The sequence below is a fragment of the Mytilus californianus genome, unplaced genomic scaffold, assembly GCF_021869535.1.
Source record: "Mytilus californianus isolate M0D057914Y unplaced genomic scaffold, xbMytCali1.0.p SCAF_4, whole genome shotgun sequence".
Lineage (NCBI taxonomy): Eukaryota > Metazoa > Mollusca > Bivalvia > Mytilida > Mytilidae > Mytilus > Mytilus californianus.
In genome coordinates this window covers 65,388,546-65,408,162 of record NW_026262690.1, presented here as the reverse complement: position 1 = coordinate 65,408,162, position 19,617 = coordinate 65,388,546, and the positions used below count along the sequence as shown (strand labels likewise).

At 30.4% G+C, this 19,617-nt stretch overlaps 1 protein-coding gene across 3 annotated transcripts in view; it reads left to right on the top strand.

Moving 5' to 3' along the window:
• Positions 1 to 17,556, top strand: part of LOC127738358 (ras guanyl-releasing protein 3-like) — an 82,370-nt gene extending 64,814 nt beyond the window's left edge. For 2 of the 3 annotated variants that reach the window (XM_052249563.1, XM_052249564.1), the window contains exons 14-18: positions 15 to 153; positions 769 to 805; positions 1,424 to 1,528; positions 2,033 to 2,220; positions 10,161 to 17,556. In XM_052249563.1, the coding sequence (XP_052105523.1) occupies positions 15 to 153; positions 769 to 805; positions 1,424 to 1,528; positions 2,033 to 2,220; positions 10,161 to 10,331 (640 nt within the window). In that variant the 3' untranslated portion in view covers positions 10,332 to 17,556. Of the gene's footprint in view, positions 1 to 14; positions 154 to 768; positions 806 to 1,423; positions 1,529 to 2,032; positions 2,221 to 7,205; positions 7,232 to 10,160 lie in introns of all 3 variants that reach the window. The other variant, XM_052249565.1, reaches the window with a different exon arrangement.
• Positions 17,557 to 19,617: the final 2,061 nt, after the last annotated feature.

The window sequence follows — 19,617 nt, the reverse complement described above, 5'->3', positions numbered from 1 at the left end:
ATGTTTTTTTTCAGGGATGGAAAAATAAGTAAAGCAGAAATGAAGACCTACTTTTTCAGAGCTAATTGTCATGCTCTAAGAAATAGCTTTAAACATGACTTCCATGAGACTACATATTTTAAGCCTACTTTCTGTATACATTGTACTGGTCTGGTAAGTGTTCCATTAGTCCTGACAATTTAAAACAAAAAACAGTTGGGTTAGGGATATATAAGATTCCAATATTCAATAAAGTACAACGCATCTTTTTGAGCTACCAAATTATATTATTTGGATCTGTGTCAGCATTTGCATCTAGCTCTTGTGGGAAAATATGAAGAAAACCTGGAGCACATTCATGGCATTTTCACTTTCCTCATTTTTCTTAACAATTGCTTATTTGTATAGGAAATAAAACTGATGTTTAATATTTTCAAAAGAAAACTTGAGACAAAACAAGTTAAAATAGCAAAAATAAAGATCTTTGTGTAAATTCATGTATGTGTCTTCTGAGTTCATAACTATAAATTAGTTAATTTTAATTCAGATTTTGTGGCTCTTAATTTATACATTTTCAATTGGAATGCACTTTAAAAATTTATACAGCCAGACTCAAAGTTCTATGAAATTGCTAGAATAAAACAATGTCAAATTTCAAGATAGAAAGTAATAAATTAAAATATTTAAGTGTGAATATAAAAAGATTAAAAAAATATTAGTTAAACTTATATTACATGGTACTATTTCTGAAATCAACATGTTTATTCTGTTCTGTTTTGTCTGTTTCAGTTATGGGGTCTAATTAAACAAGGTTGGAAATGTAAAGGTAAGTCTTTTTCTTACACTTTCATACCAAAAATACTGAACAGTACAACAAAAACCACACCAATCCCCAACATATACTTGACTTCTCTGAAAAAATTGACAAAACAGCAACTACAAAACAAAACAATGTACAAATAGCCTGACTTGGTACAGTCACAAAATGTTGTGTGGTTTAACAAGTTTCATGTGAGCACTCTTTCCTAGATCCCGAAAAATTTATCATTAATTCCCAAGTCCAGATAAGGGTAATTCCTGATTTCCTGTGAAAAAAGGCCCAGTCCTGAATTACTGCAAAAATTAAAGCCTAATCCCGACATCCAGAAAAAGATCCTTCCACCCCTCAAAGAAACAGGAGATGATCTTGATAGTGGTATCTTTATGATATACTCATTGTGCATACTTAAACTCTGTATTATCATCAGTAAGCTTATCATCAAGGTAAGTTATTGTTGAAAACCTTAAGTAAGCTATCACAAAAATATTATTTTTGTAAGCCAGTTTTTTTTCTTAAAAATTGATTTATAACAGTAAAGAAAGATATCTACAACAAGGGATGCACAGTTTGTACCCATAGGAACTTTACTAATTTGACAATGACATAGGTACCTTTACATTTCAGATTGTGGTATAAATGCACATAAACATTGTAAAGATTTGGTTGTGATGGAATGTCGGAGTAAACAACATGCAGGATGTAATCGGCGTGTGGATTCTGTATCAAATGGTTTGTATCTATATAAAGAGAGGATAGGCAATTTGATTGAATAAGCCAATTGTAGTTTGTGATATAGATTTATAAACATATATTGAAAACTAAACATGATACACTTGTAATTTATTATAGAATGGCTGAAGAATTGAGAAAATTTCAATAAAATCAAGCTGCAGTTTAGGATGAATACGTGAAACTTTTTATCATTCAGATATGCACAAGAATTGTCCCCCATTTGTGTCAGATGATTCAGAACTGTGATACCTAAGTTAAAGAATAGAAAATTATGATATGAAAAATATGCTCTTTAAATACCAAATAGAAAATTAAATTATGAAGATATGCATGCATTATGTTTTAAAGAAAATAGAATATAAAATCGTTAGTGTTGAAAGTTGGTTCTGAAAAATACTTATAGACAGTATAAATGCCCTGCTGCAATCTATATAACCACACTCATCTCCATGGTAATGGAATTTATTTATTATTTATTAATAGCCAATATCATTTATGTAGGTCCTGGTCATCAAGATCTCACATACTCTACAAAACGTAAAATGTCTCAACGACAGAAAAAGACGCGGGTACATCAGGGGACACAGACGGAAGAGATATATTTTAGTGATTATGGACAAATGAATGGTGAAGGAGAGTTTTATGATGAGCACAATACATTATATACACGGTTATTAAAGACAGAAGAGGTGATGATCATTTATTTACAAGAATATGTGTAAAATGTTAACTGATTGCTTTGGGTTCCTGAAATTGCCTTATAAATCTAGGAATGGAAGGCACTCTTAAGTTTAATGATAATTTAAACTTAATAAGATATAAAAATTTTAAAAAGAAAGTAAAAGTATAATATTTTTTTGTTTGTTTCCATCACTTTTAATTGAAACAAGCTTCTTTTTTATATTGTAAAAAATATGAACAATTACTGTACATTAGACATGACATAGTTACCATTAACTAGACATACTACATAGCGAGAGAAAAATTCACATTCTGAAAGTCAGAGTAAGGTCTTCAGATTGAGTCAGATAAATGTTTCTTACCACAAGCTCAAGAAATTCCTCTTGTATATACGTTAGTAGTACATCTTGTTTTTTATCACAATTATTTTCATATGATAAAGTTTACCAAAGTTGTCATATTCATAGTGAAAATAGCAAATATTTGCACCCTTGAAACACATTGTATCTATAAACAACTATGTTAGAAAGTTAGGCAGATGGTACTACAGGGAGAGAAAAGAATATACACTTTACATATGACTGAATTAAAAATGATACGGTAAATTCAGAAATTTTTGCTATGCAACAATTAATGCGGAAATTATGACTGAATATGTATGGCAAAGATGAAAACTTACATTTCAGATTTTGAAAACTTCTTGTATGCGATAATCAATCTCCAATTTTTGTGTTTCTTCAAAATCGCAATAATAAATGCACACAAAAATTTCTGAATTTACAGTCACCAATTTTATTTAAAATAACATTTCCACAAGGAGACAATCAAAAAAATTTCAATGAAACTGGAACAAATTAGATATAATAATCAAAAGACAATTACTGGTAGATGGTTACAAATAGCATTTGAAGCTTAAAGTTGAAATGTGTAAAGTTGACTTTTGCAAACACAGAATTTATTGTACATATTAAGAATATAGATTTGGGGTTTTGTATTTCTTTGTTATTTGAAGAATTTTTTGTCATTTATCTGAACATATAGTTGTTCTTAAAGATTATTAACAAATACTATATTTGTGTATTCTTTAAAGTTTTGGGTAAATTTTCTCTTATTCTTTATTTTTTTTGCCCATTATTCTCCATTTTTTATATTTTAGCACTCCATTATTCTCTATTTTTTTTATTTTTTTGGCCTATTTTTCACTGTTCTTTATATTTTTTGCCCTTTATTCTGCACCTTTTGTCCATTGTTTTCTTTTTTTGTATTTTTGGCCCTTTATTCTGCACCTTTTGTCCATTGTTTTCTTTTTTTGTATTTTTGGCCCTTTATTCTGTACCTTTTGTCCATTGTTCTCTTTTTAGCTCACCTGGCCCAAAGGGCCAAGTGAGCTTTTCTCATCACTTGGCGTCCGTCGTCCGTCGTCCCGCGTCCGTAAACTTTTACAAAAATCTTCTCCTCTGAAACTACTGTGCCAAATTTAACCAAACTTGGCCACAATCATCATTAGGGTATCTAGTTTAAGAAATGTGTCCGATGACCCGGCCAACCAACCAAGATGGCCGCCATGGCTAAAAATAGAACATAGGGGTAAAATGTAGATTTTGGCTTATATCTCTGAAACCAAAGCATTGAGAGCAAATCTGACATGGGGTTAAAATGTTTATCAGGTCAAGATCTATCTGCCCTGGAATTTTCAGATGAATCGGACAACCTGTTGTTAGGTTGCTGCCCCTGAATTAGTAATTTTAAGGAAATTTTGCCGTATTTGGTTATTATCTTGAATATTATTATAGATAGAGATAAACTGTAAACAGCAATAATGTTCAGCAAAGTAAGTTCTACAAATAAGTCAACATGACCAAAATGGTCAGTTGACCCCTTAAGGAGTTATTGCCCTTTTATAGTCAATTTTTAACAATATTTCATAAATTTTTGATATCTTTTACAAAAATCTTCTCCTCTGAAACTACTAAGATGAATTTAACCAAAGTTGTAAACAATCATCAATAGGGTATGTAGTTAAAAGATTGTGTCTGATGACCCCGCCCGCGAACCAAGATGGCCGACATGGCTACTAATAGTACATAGGGTAAAATGCAGTTTTTGGCTCATATATCTAAACCCAAAGCATTTCGAGCAAATCTTTCAAACACAAAATTGTTCATTAGGTCAAGATCTATCTGCCCTTAAATTTTCAGACCATTAAGGCAGCCCGTTGTTGGGTTGCTGCCCCTGAATTGGTAATTTTTAGAAATTTTTTCAGCTTTTGGTTATTATCTTGAATATTATTATAGATAGAGATAAACTGTAAACAGCAATAATGTACAGCAAAGTAAGACCTACAAATAAGTCAACATGACCAAAATGGTCAATTGACCCCTTAAGGAGTTATTGCCCTTTATAATCAATTTTTAACAATTTTCATAAATTTTGTAAATTTTTACAAAATAATTTCAACTGAAACTACTGGGCCAAGTTCATTATAGATAGAGATAATTGTAAGCATCAAGAATGTTCAGTAAAGTAAGATCTACAAACACATCACCATCACCAAAACACAATTTTGTCATGAATCCATCTGTTTCCTTTGTTTAATATGCACATAGACCAAGGTCAGCGACACAGGCTCTTTAGAGCCTCTAGTTTGGTATTGTTGGCCCTTTATTCTGCACCTTTTGTCCATTGTTCTCTTTTTTGGTGTTTTTGGCCCTTTATTCTGCACCTTTTGTCCATTGTTCTCTTTTTTGTATTTTTTGCCCTCTATTCTGCACCTTTTGTCCATTGTTCTCTTTTTTTGTATTTTTTGCCCTTTATTCTGCACCTTTTGTCCATTGTTCTCTTTTTTTGTATTTTTTGCCCTCTATTCTGCACCTTTTGTCCATTGTTCTCTTTTTTTGTATTTTTTGCCCTTTATTCTGCACCTTTTGTCCATTGTTCTCTTTTTTTAGCTCACCTGACCTGAAAGGTCAAGTGAGCTTTTCTCATCACTTGGCGTCCGTCGTCTGTCGTCCTGCGTCCGTCGTCCGTCGTCCGTCGTCCGTAAACTTTTACAAAAATCTTCTCCTCTGAAACTACTGGGCCAAATTTGACCAAACTTGGCCACAATCATCATTGGGGTATCTAGTTTAAAAAATGTGTCCGGTGACCCGGCCAACCAACCAAGATGGCCGCCATGGCTAAAAATAGAACATAGGGGTAAAATGTAGATTTTGGCTTATATCTCTGAAAACAAAGCATTTAGAGCAAATCTGACATGGGGTAAAATTGTTTATCAGGTCAAGATCTATCTGGCTGAAAATTTTCAGATGAATCGGACAACCCGTTGTTGGGTTGCTGCCCCTGAATTGGTAATTTTAAGGAAATTTTGCCATTTTTGGTTATTATCTTGAACATTATTATAGATAGAGATAAACTGTAAACAGCAATAATGTTCAGCAAAGTAAGATCTACAAATAAGTCAACTTGACCAAAATGGTCATTTGACCCCTTAAGGAGTTATTGCCCTTTATAGTCAATTTTTAACCATTTTTCGTAAATTTTTGTAATCTTTTACAAAAATCTTCTCCTCTGAAACTACTAAGACAAATTTAACCAAACTTGTCCACAATCATCATTAGGGTATCTAGTTTAAAAAATGTGTCCGATGACCCCGCCCGCGAACCAAGATGGCCGACATGGCTAAAAAATAGTACATAGGGTAAAATGCAGTTTTTGGCTCATATCTCTGAAACCAAAGCATTAAGAGCAAATCTGATGAGTATAAAATTGTTAATTAGGTCAAGATCTATCTGCCCTGAAATTTTCAGACCAATCAGACAACCCGTTGTTGGGTTGCTGCCCCTGAATTGGTAATTTTAAGGAAATTTTGCAGTTTTTGGTTATTATCTTGAACATTATTATAGATAGAGATAAACTGTAAACAGCAATAATGTTCAGCAAAGGAAGATCTACAAATAAGTCAACTTGACCAAAATGGTCAGTTGACCCCTTAAGGAGTTATTGCCCTTTATAGTCAATTTTTAACCATTTTTCGTAATTTTTTGTAATTTTTTACAAAAATCTCCTCCTCTGAAACTACTAAGACAAATTTAACCAAACTTGTCCACAATCATCATTAGGGTATCTAGTTTAAAAAATGTGTCCGATGACCCCGCCCACGAACCAAGATGGCCGACATGGCTAAAAAATAGTACATAGGGTAAAATGCAGTTTTTGGCTCATGTCTCTGAAACCAAAGCATTTAGAGCAAATCTGATGAGGATAAAATTGTTCATTAGGTCAAGATCTATCTGTCCTTAAATTTTCAGACCAATCAGGCAACCCATTGTTGGGTTGCTGCCCCTGAATTGGTAATTTTAAGAAAATTTAGCAGCTTTTGGTTATTATCTTGAATATTGTTATAGATAGAGATAAACTGTTAACAGCAATAATGTACAGCAAAGTTAGATCTACAAATAAGGCAACATGACCAAAATTGTCAATTGACCCCTTAAGGAGTTATTGCCCTTTATAGTCAATTTTTTACAATTTTCATAAATTTTGTAAATTTTTGTAAATTTTTACAAAGTATTTTCCACTGTAACTACCGGGCCAAGTTCATTATAGATAGAGATAATAGTAAGGAGCAAGAATGTTCAGTAAAGTAAGATCTACAAACACATCACCATCACCAAAACACAATTTTGTCATGAATCCATCTGTGTCCTTTGTTTAATATGCACATAGACCAAGGTGAGCGACACAGGCTCTTTAGAGCCTCTAGTTTGTTTTTTTTTTGCCCTTCATTCTGCACCTTTTACCCATTATTCTTTATTTTGTAAATCCCATCCAGACCCTCATACACACATCATCTGTAGTTTCAGAAAACAGCAGATACAACATTTTATTTTGTTATCTAATTTTGGGGGTATAAATATTTTATCTGCAGTCTTTAGATAACTCCAGAGGTTATTTTGTATTTGGTTATGTATTTATTGAAGTATACATATTTTAGTCTCAGACAACACAAGAGGAGGATCAGTAAGTGTTAAAATGTTGTCATCCCATTGCTTAACTTTACTTCAGCTGCTCAGCTGTTTCACAATTTCTATTTTCAACAAATTTATACAAAGTATTTTTTGTACCAGTTAGAGGTAACAGCATGTTACATATTTCTTTTTTTTTTTATCATTTGAGCTGTGTTGGAAAGAAATCAACCTTATGCAAGTGCACATATATGTATACATGTAGATTTTGATTGATTTTGGAACATCTAAATACAAAGATTTTTTTCAACCTGAAATAGGATAACAGATGTATTGATATTCATTTGCCTAAGGTTGATTTCTATCCAAAGCAGCTCATATGTTCATGTACAACTTTGATCAATAGTTCTTTAAATTTGTTGAAATGGAAATCAAACTTTGGTAACCTTGCATTTGAAGTATAAGTTGAATGTTTTCATGTGTATGTTGTTCAATCCTTAATGTTAGATGATCTTAGATAAAAACTCATATTTTATTTCCTGAACCTTATTCAACCAAAACTGTCATTTGAATGCTACTTTTTCTGATGTAACACGACTTAAACAAATAGAACCTCAATTGAATGCTACTTTTTCTGATGTAATACGAATTAAACAAATAGAACCTCAACCGAATGCTACTTTTTCTGATGTAACACAATGTAAGTGAAAAAGAAACCTTAACTGTATAAATTTCTTTAGCATGTTCTTTTTACCTCTGAAAAAAGATTGTACATAAAACAACGCATTCAATACCTGATATAGGTATATTTTAATTATATACTAGTTTCTATTCATTATATTGCAATAAAGCACAGCCAAATAGATTTAAATACCAAAAATTGTTAGAAGATTTTGAGATAATTTTCATTAAAATTTCTATGAATTTCTAAATAAAATCTGCTAATAATTTTCTATATATAGATATTTCAATTTTTGTTCCATACCTTCATTATCATTTCATTTTTTTGTTCATTCAGTAAGTGGCTTTAAATTTCTAGCTTAGTAACAACATTGGTTTTTGCTTTTTCATGGGGCATTGCTTAATTATTATAAAAATAATAAGATGTTATGTCTTTTTTTCTGTTTTCATAATATATGATCAGTCTGTGTAGTGTTATTGAAAACAACTTGTTGTTATCTTTACAAATTTAAGATTGTGTAAACTATCCTTTTTATATGTAATGTTTTGTGTATGGAGAAAATACTCAAATTGTTGAAAAAGAAATGAACTGCACTTTTTATATAAAAAAAAAAATCATGCATATCTTTAATTTAAAAATAAGGAGATGTGGTCTGATTGCCAGATAGGCAAACTTCCACCAGAGACCATATGAGATAAAAGTTAGAAACTATAGGTCACTGTATGGCCTTCAGCAATGAGCAAAACCCATACTGCATAGAAAGCTATAAAAGACCCTGAAATGACAAATTTAAAATATTTAAAACAAGAAAACTAACAGCCTGATTTATGTACAAAACAATGAACCAAAAACAAATATGATATACAGCAACAAAGGCCAGCAAGATAATTACAAGCTCCTGACTTGGGACAGGCACATACAGAATGTTGATGAGTTTAACATGTTTGTGGCACCCAACCCTCCCCCATAGTTTTTTCTTCCATCATCAAGATCATATTTTTTAGCCTGAAGCACATTTCCATAATGATGATTCTCACTGTTAAATGGTTAAGTGAAACAAATAATTTTTCATGCTTGGAAATAGTACTGATTCACAGCATTAAAAGTCGAGAATTAGCTATTTAAAATGATGTAAATGTAATAAGGCAAATCTTTAGTCCATTGAATCTTTCATCTTTCTTTTACTAATAGAACCATATTTTGGCATGTCAAAATATACAAGTAACAAGTTCGTATAATGCATGTTCTGTATAACATGGATGTTAACAGTGATACTTAACAAACAAATCAATCGTCATGCTTTATTTGATATTTTGACCCTATTACTACAACTAGTTATTTCAAAGCATAGCATTGTATATAAAGAACAAGTATTCCAGAATTTGACAATGCCATTAGTGGGTATGTGAATTTAGAATATATTTGTTTTTGATAAGTTTGCCACTGCACGGATGTGAACAAGAAAAATTGTCACTAGTTACAAAAATTGAATTAGGAAAAGATTTCACCTTGATTCTGAAAAACATTTTTTAACATTCATTAAAATTGTCCTGTAAATAATTTTTTACAAATGCATTAAATTTTCTACAAACGTCAAAGGTCAGTAGTGAGCATTATTTGTGCTATAGCCCTTTACATTAATTATTTTTTGAACTAATAAATCTGGCTATTTAATTATCATTTGAAGCGTTATTTTATATTTTGGAAGTAGTTCTGATTCGCAGTTACAATTGGAAGAAAATAGATTTTTTTTTATTACATTGATTAGCAAACATTTCAGTTTGATTACAAGTATGATGCTTGCAAAAAAGATTATCATTACTTCCCAAAACCAGTAATTCTATCACCCAAGGGAAACGGCTTGCTTCAAATTAAAAATCCTAAGTCAACATTCCAGATTCCGGGGATAAGTTTTAGCTAAGAGTTCTAAGCATTATATTTTCTCGTGAACCCTAAAATATAATGAAATGACCATTTTATATATGGATTAAAATAATGTGTTGGTAGAAAAATTGCATAAAAAAAAGAAAAAAGCAGTAATGGAAAATATTGTACAGTTACTTGTGGTCATGCTTCAAATGCAAATTTATTGCTATACAACTTACATAGAAGAAACAGCATTTTTGACTACAAAATTTTAGCAGTGTATAGTTCCAAATTGGACAATGAGAACAAGAATTTTGATTGAAAAACATGCAACCAATTTTTTAGAATATGTTTTGAAAACAAATTAGAAAAAATCAAGTTTGTTAAACATCAGAATTGAAAGTTCTGAAAATTCATTATTTATTATATTTTTCAGGCCCGTGACAAGTTGAAAGAAGAAAATGAAAAGCTCAGAAAGAAGTTGATAGCAAAAGATGAGAAAATCAAACTTTTAAAATCACAAATGGGGAGTATAAGGAACAATACACTGACTTATATCCTAGAACAGATGGACTCGTTAAAATCCCAGCGTCATACAGAAGTATGATACAGCAGGAATTGTTATAATATAAATGTCGTACAGAAGTACGAATTAGCAATAAATGATTTGTTACTGTTGAATCTTCTAAACAATCAAACAACTCTTTTATAGTTTTTTTAAGGACAAAACATTTTAAAGAAATGATTTTTATAGAGTAAGAAACCAGTCTAAAATCATGAATTTCATTTTAGTATACCATGGAGTATGTTGCCAAAAAACTTACAAACCCATAATGCACTATTCCCATGTGATAGAGGAATACCATTCATCCTAATATTGTGTTCAGATTATGTGTAAGGTGCATTTCTTCCAAATCTTATCAAAACATTGTGATGACTGTGAAGATGAACTTTGACCTTAACACTTGTTCTCTGCAAAAGAGTAAACAAATGAATTGTGTTTCTGTGCTACAAAACAGATGAAATGTGTATAGGAGAGAACAAAACATTTCCAAGTCCAGATGGAAAAATGTACATTTCCAATTCCAGAAAATGATTCCTAATGTGAATGGAAACCGATTATAGTTAGTGATGACCTCTGCAAGGGAGGATACTGTTATATCTATTAGTGATGACCTCTGAAAAGGAGGATACTGTTATATCTATTACCACATTACAAAATATATTTTGTATTTTTCTATTGATTTACAAAACATATACAGAAACCAGTCAGTCCAGTAATTGTGACAGGTGCTTCCTTTTTCACATAACAAAACCATGTTTATAGCAAAAACTGCTCTACCTTATGTATGTTGTTTGCGATTAATTATTCTATTCAGATTGTCACTGGAGCTGCAAAAAAAAATAAATTGATAAAAATTGCACTGACAGTTTTACTGTAAAACTGGCAAAGTCAACTGAATCAAACAGTTTTACTGTAAAACTGGCAAAGTCAACTGAATCAAACAGTTTTACTGTAAAACTGGCAAAGTCAACTGAATCAAACAGTTTTACTTGAAGAACAACAGTATCAGGTTTCAAACAAGCCTAAGTTGCAATATGAAAGAAATGACAAGTTGCAAGAAAATTTATAAAGGTAGAGCAGTGTTCATTGTAAAATGATTGAGATCGAGTTTCAGCTAAGTAAAAAAGTCTTTATAGAAGGAAAGTTTCAGTTATTAAGTCACTCTGCTTAATCTTTATAAATTTTAAAACTTCATTCTTTCTTCTTTAAAAAGAAAACTCAGGTTTGTCATTTGTCATTGAAAAAAGAATACTCAGTCTGTATAAAATGCAATCAAAATGTAAAAACTTGATGCAATGTTAACATTTCAATCATTTTTAAGGATAAAGATGCAACCAAGAAAACATATTGATGTTTATTTAAAAAACCGGTAGATGGTCTCAGCCAATTAGAGATGAAAAGATAACATCAATTTCAAACATTTTTACCTACATGTTAACTAATCAGAATTTTGTTATTTACAGTGCAAACTTGAGAGTTTCATTGCATGAGACTTTTAGTAAAAAAAGTTACATCTTTGTTGTTTGTAGATGCTTTTGAAATCAAATCAAAAGCACACCGGAATATAGAATAAACTATAGTTCTCAGATATCACCTGAAAAAATGGCATATATTGACAGAAAAAATACAATTGGCATGTTTTTATTAAACCTTATACAAGTGGAAATTAATTTCCTTGCTTTTAGTCAGTTCACATTTTTTTTTACCATAAATTATTCAAAAAATTAATGAGGTATTGAAATGATTGTTGCTCAGGTGGAACAACTAGTTTTAGGTGATGTGACCAAAGATCTTCTTGTTCCACCAAAGTAATGGTGGTTTTAATACCACATATATTTATTTAAGTTACTCAAAAAATTAAAATAGAAATTCCACATACAAGAAAATTGATCAACACTTATAGTACCTGAGAACTAGAAAATCAGTTTTACATCGCCTGATATTTTATATTTATAACGGATATTTTCATTAGGTTTTTGAAGCCCTGTCATTTTGTTACATGAAGAAAAAGGTCCAATTTTACTAGACACCTTAATGATAAAACATGATTAAAACCTATGGCTGTGATTCTGTTAATGTATATATGAATATAGCATTCCAGATTACAGAGTTGTGTCAATTTTGTGTATAATGAACAACTGTATCAGCACAAAGGAATTTCATAATTACCTCCCCTTAAGCAAATCTTATAAAATATACCTCACATGTACTAAATTTTGTCATGGTAAATCAGAGCAGTTGATATCTCCCTGAAAATAATTAGATGTGTCATCATTTATTATTTACTCAATCAAAAAGTTTAAACAGACCTGTGTGAAATATGAATTGTCCTCATAGGGGCTAAATTAAGGATGTTCGCTACTCTGTTTCAAAATAACAAGCTTTTTAAAAGACTGTTATAAATTGATAGTATATAAATGAAGGAACTAAAAAAGCAGAAAAAATGAAGGGTCCATGTGCTTGTTTTCGAGATATAAGCCATTGAAAATTTGGTGGGAAATGATTCTCTCTAGATTTTTCATACATTTATCATTCGCACCTTTTTCTTTCAAAAACAGTGAAAAAATAACAAGGATTTTATAAGATTTTCAAATATGGCTTTTTAGACTATGTAATAAAATTATGAGAAGAAAAGTAAGGATTAATGAGAAATTTTTTATTAGCACTACATGGATAAAACCAGAGGATTCCAAATATCTGACAAAAATTCAAAAACAAGAGGAGTGAACATCCTTAAATGAATGGATTGATGTGATATTGACTTCATAGACTTTTTGCTCCAGTGATATAACAACAAATTAAACATTATTTTATTCAGTTTGACCGTAGAAAATTCTGATGGACTATAAGGGAAACTTCTTTTCATGTAAAATGCCCTCCATGTTTTGTGTTTTTGGGTATTTTTCCTATCATATTTGCCAAGGCTCTATAAATATAAGTTTGGTTGACATCAGTTAGAAAGAAATGTCAAAGCAGCAATTGAAGCATATTGCCTTAGTTATTTTAACACCCTTTTAAGCAAACATTGTAATTTAAATAAAATCTGACAAATTTTAGAAAACATTTTTTTTTCTTCTCTACAATGTTAGTGCTTATACTGACAATCATTATATTGACTGTTGCATCGGTGGACCAAAATTCTGTGCAATATAGACTAAAGTAATGACTGGAGGAAAGCAGTTCTGATTTACCATAGACATACACTACATCCAATACAATTGGTATCTGTGTAAGAAATTACTCTGTGCTGTGTATATATTCATTGTAAATTTCCATTTATTGAATCATTCAAAATCAGTGGCTGTTTACCATATGTTAATTTGCTCAGACCAAGGTGATTAACTACATTCCAACGCTAAAATATATATAAAATGTTTTAAAAACTTTTTTCCATAAATTATTTATTTCAACCTAACATACTGTTTGTTAATTACCGATATAATAAAGATATTTTAAGGTTAGGGAAAGGGATTTAAAGTCTTACTTTAGTCCTTTGCAAAAACGTCAGTATGAAATTGATCTTCTGGCATACAGGAATTTGTTATTTTCTCATCAGAGTTTAGTGGTCAAGATATCTAAAACAAGACTGATCTGTCATGAATTCATCCAAAATTTTATATGTGTTAACTAATTTTCTTTTACAAAATGTAATTATTCAGTTCAATTTAAATCTGAAATCTTCCAAGAAGCAGATTGATTTTGGTACCGATTTATTTTTATTTAACTTTGGAATTTGTCAGTTGCAAATAAATTAGTTAACTTGTGTTTAAGTTTGGTATATATTTGTAAAGTAGGGAGAGGTAATAATAAACAAAGCATTCAAAAACATGTACTTGGGCAGTGTTCAAAATGATATAGAATTATGAAGTATTCCTTAATTTTGTCGTTGCTGGCTAATTTGCCTCGTTTCTATGTCAGACCTGGCAATCAAGCAGCTATTGTGATGTAAATTAATAATCATTGGTGACTGACAGCAGTTCTATAGGACTGACATATGACAAAGTCTAGTTGCCTGGAAAAAAGTAGAAGACTTAAGATAATTTTTATTATTATAAAACCAGAATTTTAAAAGAAACCTTCTAGATATAAGATATATTAGGATTTACTTTGTGTATGTAACCATTGAGATATTGTTTATCTATTTATGAAAAAATGTATTATTTTATCTTTAGTGCAACTTAGATATTTTTCTGATAACCCTGTTTTTAAGGTTTTTTTTCAATGATTTTTTCCTGTTGTTTATCTATAATTGTTTACTTTTTACTGTTTGAAACTTTATTACTGTTGAAAAAAATAAAACCTTTGTTCAAACCAATATTTTAGATAATAATTCTAGTCAATTTATCTTACTACACAAATATTGCTTTATTTATTTTTTATGACTAAAATATAATTTATTTTATTTTTATGTTAAGTTTTTTCATTATAAATTGAATAATGAGAAGCATATGTCCTTTATTCTGTGTAATATATTTTACTAGTTTTATTTACAGTCTAAAACTTTATTCCTCTAAAATTGCAATGTGGAATTATGTTTGACAGTTTTTATTTTGATGCCATTGGAACAATGGAAAAACCTGTAATTCCCCTCTAAAGAGCACCAATCAAGACTTGCATAAGTTTTACATATCAACTACAGTAAATGCAATACTCCTCAACTGCTTGATAAGAAAATTGGCAATTAAGTTTTAAACCTAATTAATAAAAGTAATTTACATTGGGTTATTGTCAAGATATGGTTTAATATTATTCAACGTTCTATTAATTGATGTGCATAAAAAGTACTAACTAGTCCAGGTTAAACAAAGGCCATTACAATGTGGTTTCATATTATTGTGATTCATGAGCATAAAAATAAAACTATATAAAGATGTAACAAGATTGTTTTGTGTAAAATATACTAGACAGTACGACTGTAATATGTACAAATGAATTTAGTGCTGACAAAAGGGGCTGGATCCCTTGGTATATATATATCATTACAGATGTTTTTTATACACTTGTAAATCTCATGCTATATGTTTATTTTGTTATTATGATTGTAAATATTATTATCATTTGTAAAAAATCATAAAATGGCCATTTGAAACATTCCGTGAGATCAGTATCTTTTTTTTTGTATATAAGTGTGTAGAACCATTCCAGAAAAATTGCAGTGACCAGTTGACCTCTCTCAAAAAATATGTGCAATTTTGATTATTATGTGTTCATATTCAAGTTTGTTGAAATATAAATCAGTCAATAGCTAAGGTATAGTAATCAAGACTTTCCAAAATAAAAAAAAATAAGAATTAAGTTCTACTGTTTATATGAATGACACTTTGTCATGATTTTTCTCTCCCTAAATGCCTTCAGAATAGTGACTTGGGGTGATTTAGTTTTTGATGTATAGTACATACACTTGTCCATCAGTGAAAATCAAACGCTAACCTACAATTGTCTATGGGTTTTTTTTATTGTTGTTGTTGGGTTGCTGTCTCATTGATGTTAACCCTACATTTCCTTTTATTCATAAAAAAAATTGAACATTCAGTAGGGAAACAGATTACCTTATACTTGTTGAAAATAACATGCCATTTCAAATGGGGAAATGGGTGGAAGATAACATTAAACATATTATAGATTGTTCACATATAGGAGAGAAGTAATAAAGCAGAATAGCACTTTTATTGCTGTTGTTCATCTTGAAAGTATATTGTTCAACAGAATAAGACCAACATACTTTGACCAAGCTAAAGACATCCCAAATGTGCTAAAACAGCAAAGTTGTGTTATACAGTTCTTGTAACCAAACATATTTCAGTTACGCCCAAAAATTTATAGGTGTTATGTAATTTTCTTGGAGTTGGTAAAGTTTTGAATTTAACATAGAGATATTGAAACCTCTGGTAGGTATTAAGATCAATATTGCCCAACTGAAACTGTTTGTTTCATTTGAATTTGCATTAAAATAAACCTGAGTTTCACCTGAGCAACTTGGGTCTCGAAATTGCATTTAAAACAGTCCATTGTAAAATAGTGAACACTTCCATAAGTTTTGGTGTAAAATGTTAAACAACCAAGGCTGAACCAATATTCTTCCAAGAGAAATCTTAAAATATATTAATTACAAAATAATATTCATGCAATTACAAGCATTTTAGAAATTAAGGCATTCTTATATTAAATCATATTTTTTTCTATTTTGGTCATGATTAATATGAAACACTACATTAAACCTTTAGCGATTCATATATTTATTTTAAACAGTAAAGTTATTAATTTAATGCCTTCTATGAGACAATCTGTGTTCTAAATTCTAATTCTTTTTTTCATTTTTTAAGAGAAAATTAAAGCTTCGTATCCTAACTTTAAGTCTTTCCAGTAAAACGCTTGTGTGGAACTCTCTCAATATGAACAGTCTAATACCTTATTTAATAATTAAAGTCAGTTTTAAAAAACCATATTAAAAACTGTAAATCAACCTGTTTTCACGTTTAGCCCTTTTCTGCCGATTTTGCTGCAATCTGCCTTCACAATTTTCTAAACTAGTTCATGTAATTAATTAAAAAATTGTCCAAGTTTGACATATTTGCCAATATTTATTTTCACATTATTTTTCTTGCAAAAATGAATCACTCGCAAATAATAGTTAGTTTACAATAATATGTGGACAATCAATCAAAAGGTTCAAAAAAGAAATTTATTTATAAATTATGGTAGCACCAATTATATTTATCAAAAATTAAAAAATATTTTAACCAAGAAATACATTATTTTACATTTATCAGGATAATCAACCTGTAAATTAGACCCTTTCCACAATAAATGATATACTGAATGGCAAAATAACACATTCCATTAAAATGAATAATCAACTTTGATTAGACAAAACTATATTAAGAGTGTCCATTTTTTTTTATCATATGAAATGTAGAACTGGAGAAACAATGAAATGGTGTATACAAAATACATGTAGTATAAACATGTAAGCAGTAGTGAACGTTTGAAAAAGTGTGTGTGTGTGTGTGTGGTGAATGAGTTGTGTGTATTTGGAAGTATAAATGTAACCATCTTTATGTATCTGAATGAGCTCAAAGCAGTGTTGTATTATCAAAGAGAGACATATGTAAAATTAAAAGCAATATTTGTTGTTATAGATCTATTTATTGTAATCTGTTTTTGAAAAAAAAGTCAAAATTTTCAAATGTTTATAAATTAAGTGAAAATCTTATTGATGTGCAAAACTTGTTTCAGACAAGGATCAAATAAAAGAAATATAAATAGACACTTGTTATTTTATACAGGAAAGTATAAAGCATTTGCAGGCAATCTGTAGGATATACCGTGGATTCATTATTATTCATGGTATCCCGATTTTCGTGGATTTCGTTGGAATAGGTTAACCACATATACATATATTCATCAAAGTTCAAATTTTCTATAGGCAGACTTTCAAGTTTGACAAAACAACAAAATCAAATATCAACGAAAGTACAAGTTTTCCTCAATCCAAGCAAATTGGTTCTCACGAAAATAGATGAATTTATAAAAAGTGATGCTACCATACTAAATATGATCAACAGGGTTTTCACTGTCTGTTGTTAGGACAATAAAACTATAGCAAAGTCAATAAAAGTAGAACATACGTTTCTAGCATTTTGTCTTTATTTTCTTTGTAGGATATTTTACTACTTCAAATGACTTTACCTAAACTGCAGAATAACCAAACACTCAATAGTGATTTTATTAAACATACAACATATGAAAATAAGAAGATGTGGTATGATTGTCTATGAGACAACTGTCCATCAAAGACCAAATGACATAGATGTAACTATAGTATAGGTCACTGTATGGCCTTCAACAGTGATTTATGACAAACCAATAAACCAATAACAGATATAATAGACAGCAACCAATAATAAACATTGAATTGTGTTCTTTATATAATGAACTGCCATGTCATATATAAATAAATGGTGAAAGGGTGCACTGCAACTAGATGATTTCCTTGATGGGTGTTTTTGCCTTCTTTTGACACTATTACATCATTAAACTCTTTCTTCAATATAATACAACACCATTTTAACAATTTGTTTTTTTCTATTGATTTAGCTTACTACATGAAACAGTCCATTTCTTTACTCATGAACCAAGTCTTTCTAGTTTTTCTACACACAATTTAAAAACATTAACTCAATCCCCCAGTTTTTGTGGGGTTCGTGTTGCTTAGTCTTTATTTTTCTATGTTCTGTCATCTGTACTATTATTTGTCTGTTTGTCTATTTATTTTTGGCCATGGCATTGTCAGTTTGTTTTCGATCTCTGAGTTTGACTGTCCATCTGGTATCTTTCGTCCCTCTGTTTTTTTTTGCTGGAAAATGTTGAGACAACAAGTTAATTTCTGAATCATTTATTTCTCCATAATTCTGTCACAGGTGAGACAACAAGCCAATGATTCAACTTCATTGCATGAAGTAATTTATCAGTCTTCAGAACTAGACACTGAAAGGATATCTAAACATTGATCACATGAACCAAAAGTCAGCTCAATTCTACAAGCCAAGGAAAACAGTATATCATAAAGTGCAATTTTATGAATTTTTATGGCCCTGCCAACTTTGGTCGGGGCCATATAGTTTTAATCTTATAAGTCATTCTGTCATTCCATCATTCTGCAACAAACAGTTATTTCCACGCTGCTGATTTTTTTCTCCAAAATTACAGTCTTTGGACATAGATATTTCATGAAAATAACATTTATACAGACTTTTCTAGACGCCTCCACATAATGAGCTGATTTTTAATATGTGAGTCTACTATGACGAGTTACAGATCAAGATTACATTTGTTTCCACTCCCCTGATTTCGGCCGAAATACAGGGCTTTTGACTTTGAAAATTTTGTAATAACAGTTATAGAGACTTTTTTTGAAAACGCCCTTCACATATTGAGCTGATTTTTAGTATGCAAGTCTACTATTTTACGTTTGGTTCTCTAAGCTGATTTTTGCAGAAATAACGCGCTTTTGCCTTTGAAAATTTCCATTCCTAAAAATGGCTTGGAGCTTTTTTTGGAGCATGGCCATTCATGTCATTCCAACACATCTAGTTTTTTAAATCTAATTAAAAGTGAGTCCAAAACAAAACACAGACACCATCTGTAACTCACCATTATAATCAAATTACCAAAACTCAGGTTATCACATAGTTTGTTTTTACATCAGAAATATGACGGGGGCCACATGTGAAGCAGGATCTGCTTACCCTACGGAAGCACCTGAGATTTTTGGTGGGGTTTGTGTTGTGTTTTGTATACTGTTATTTGACTTCTGTTGTTTTTTCGT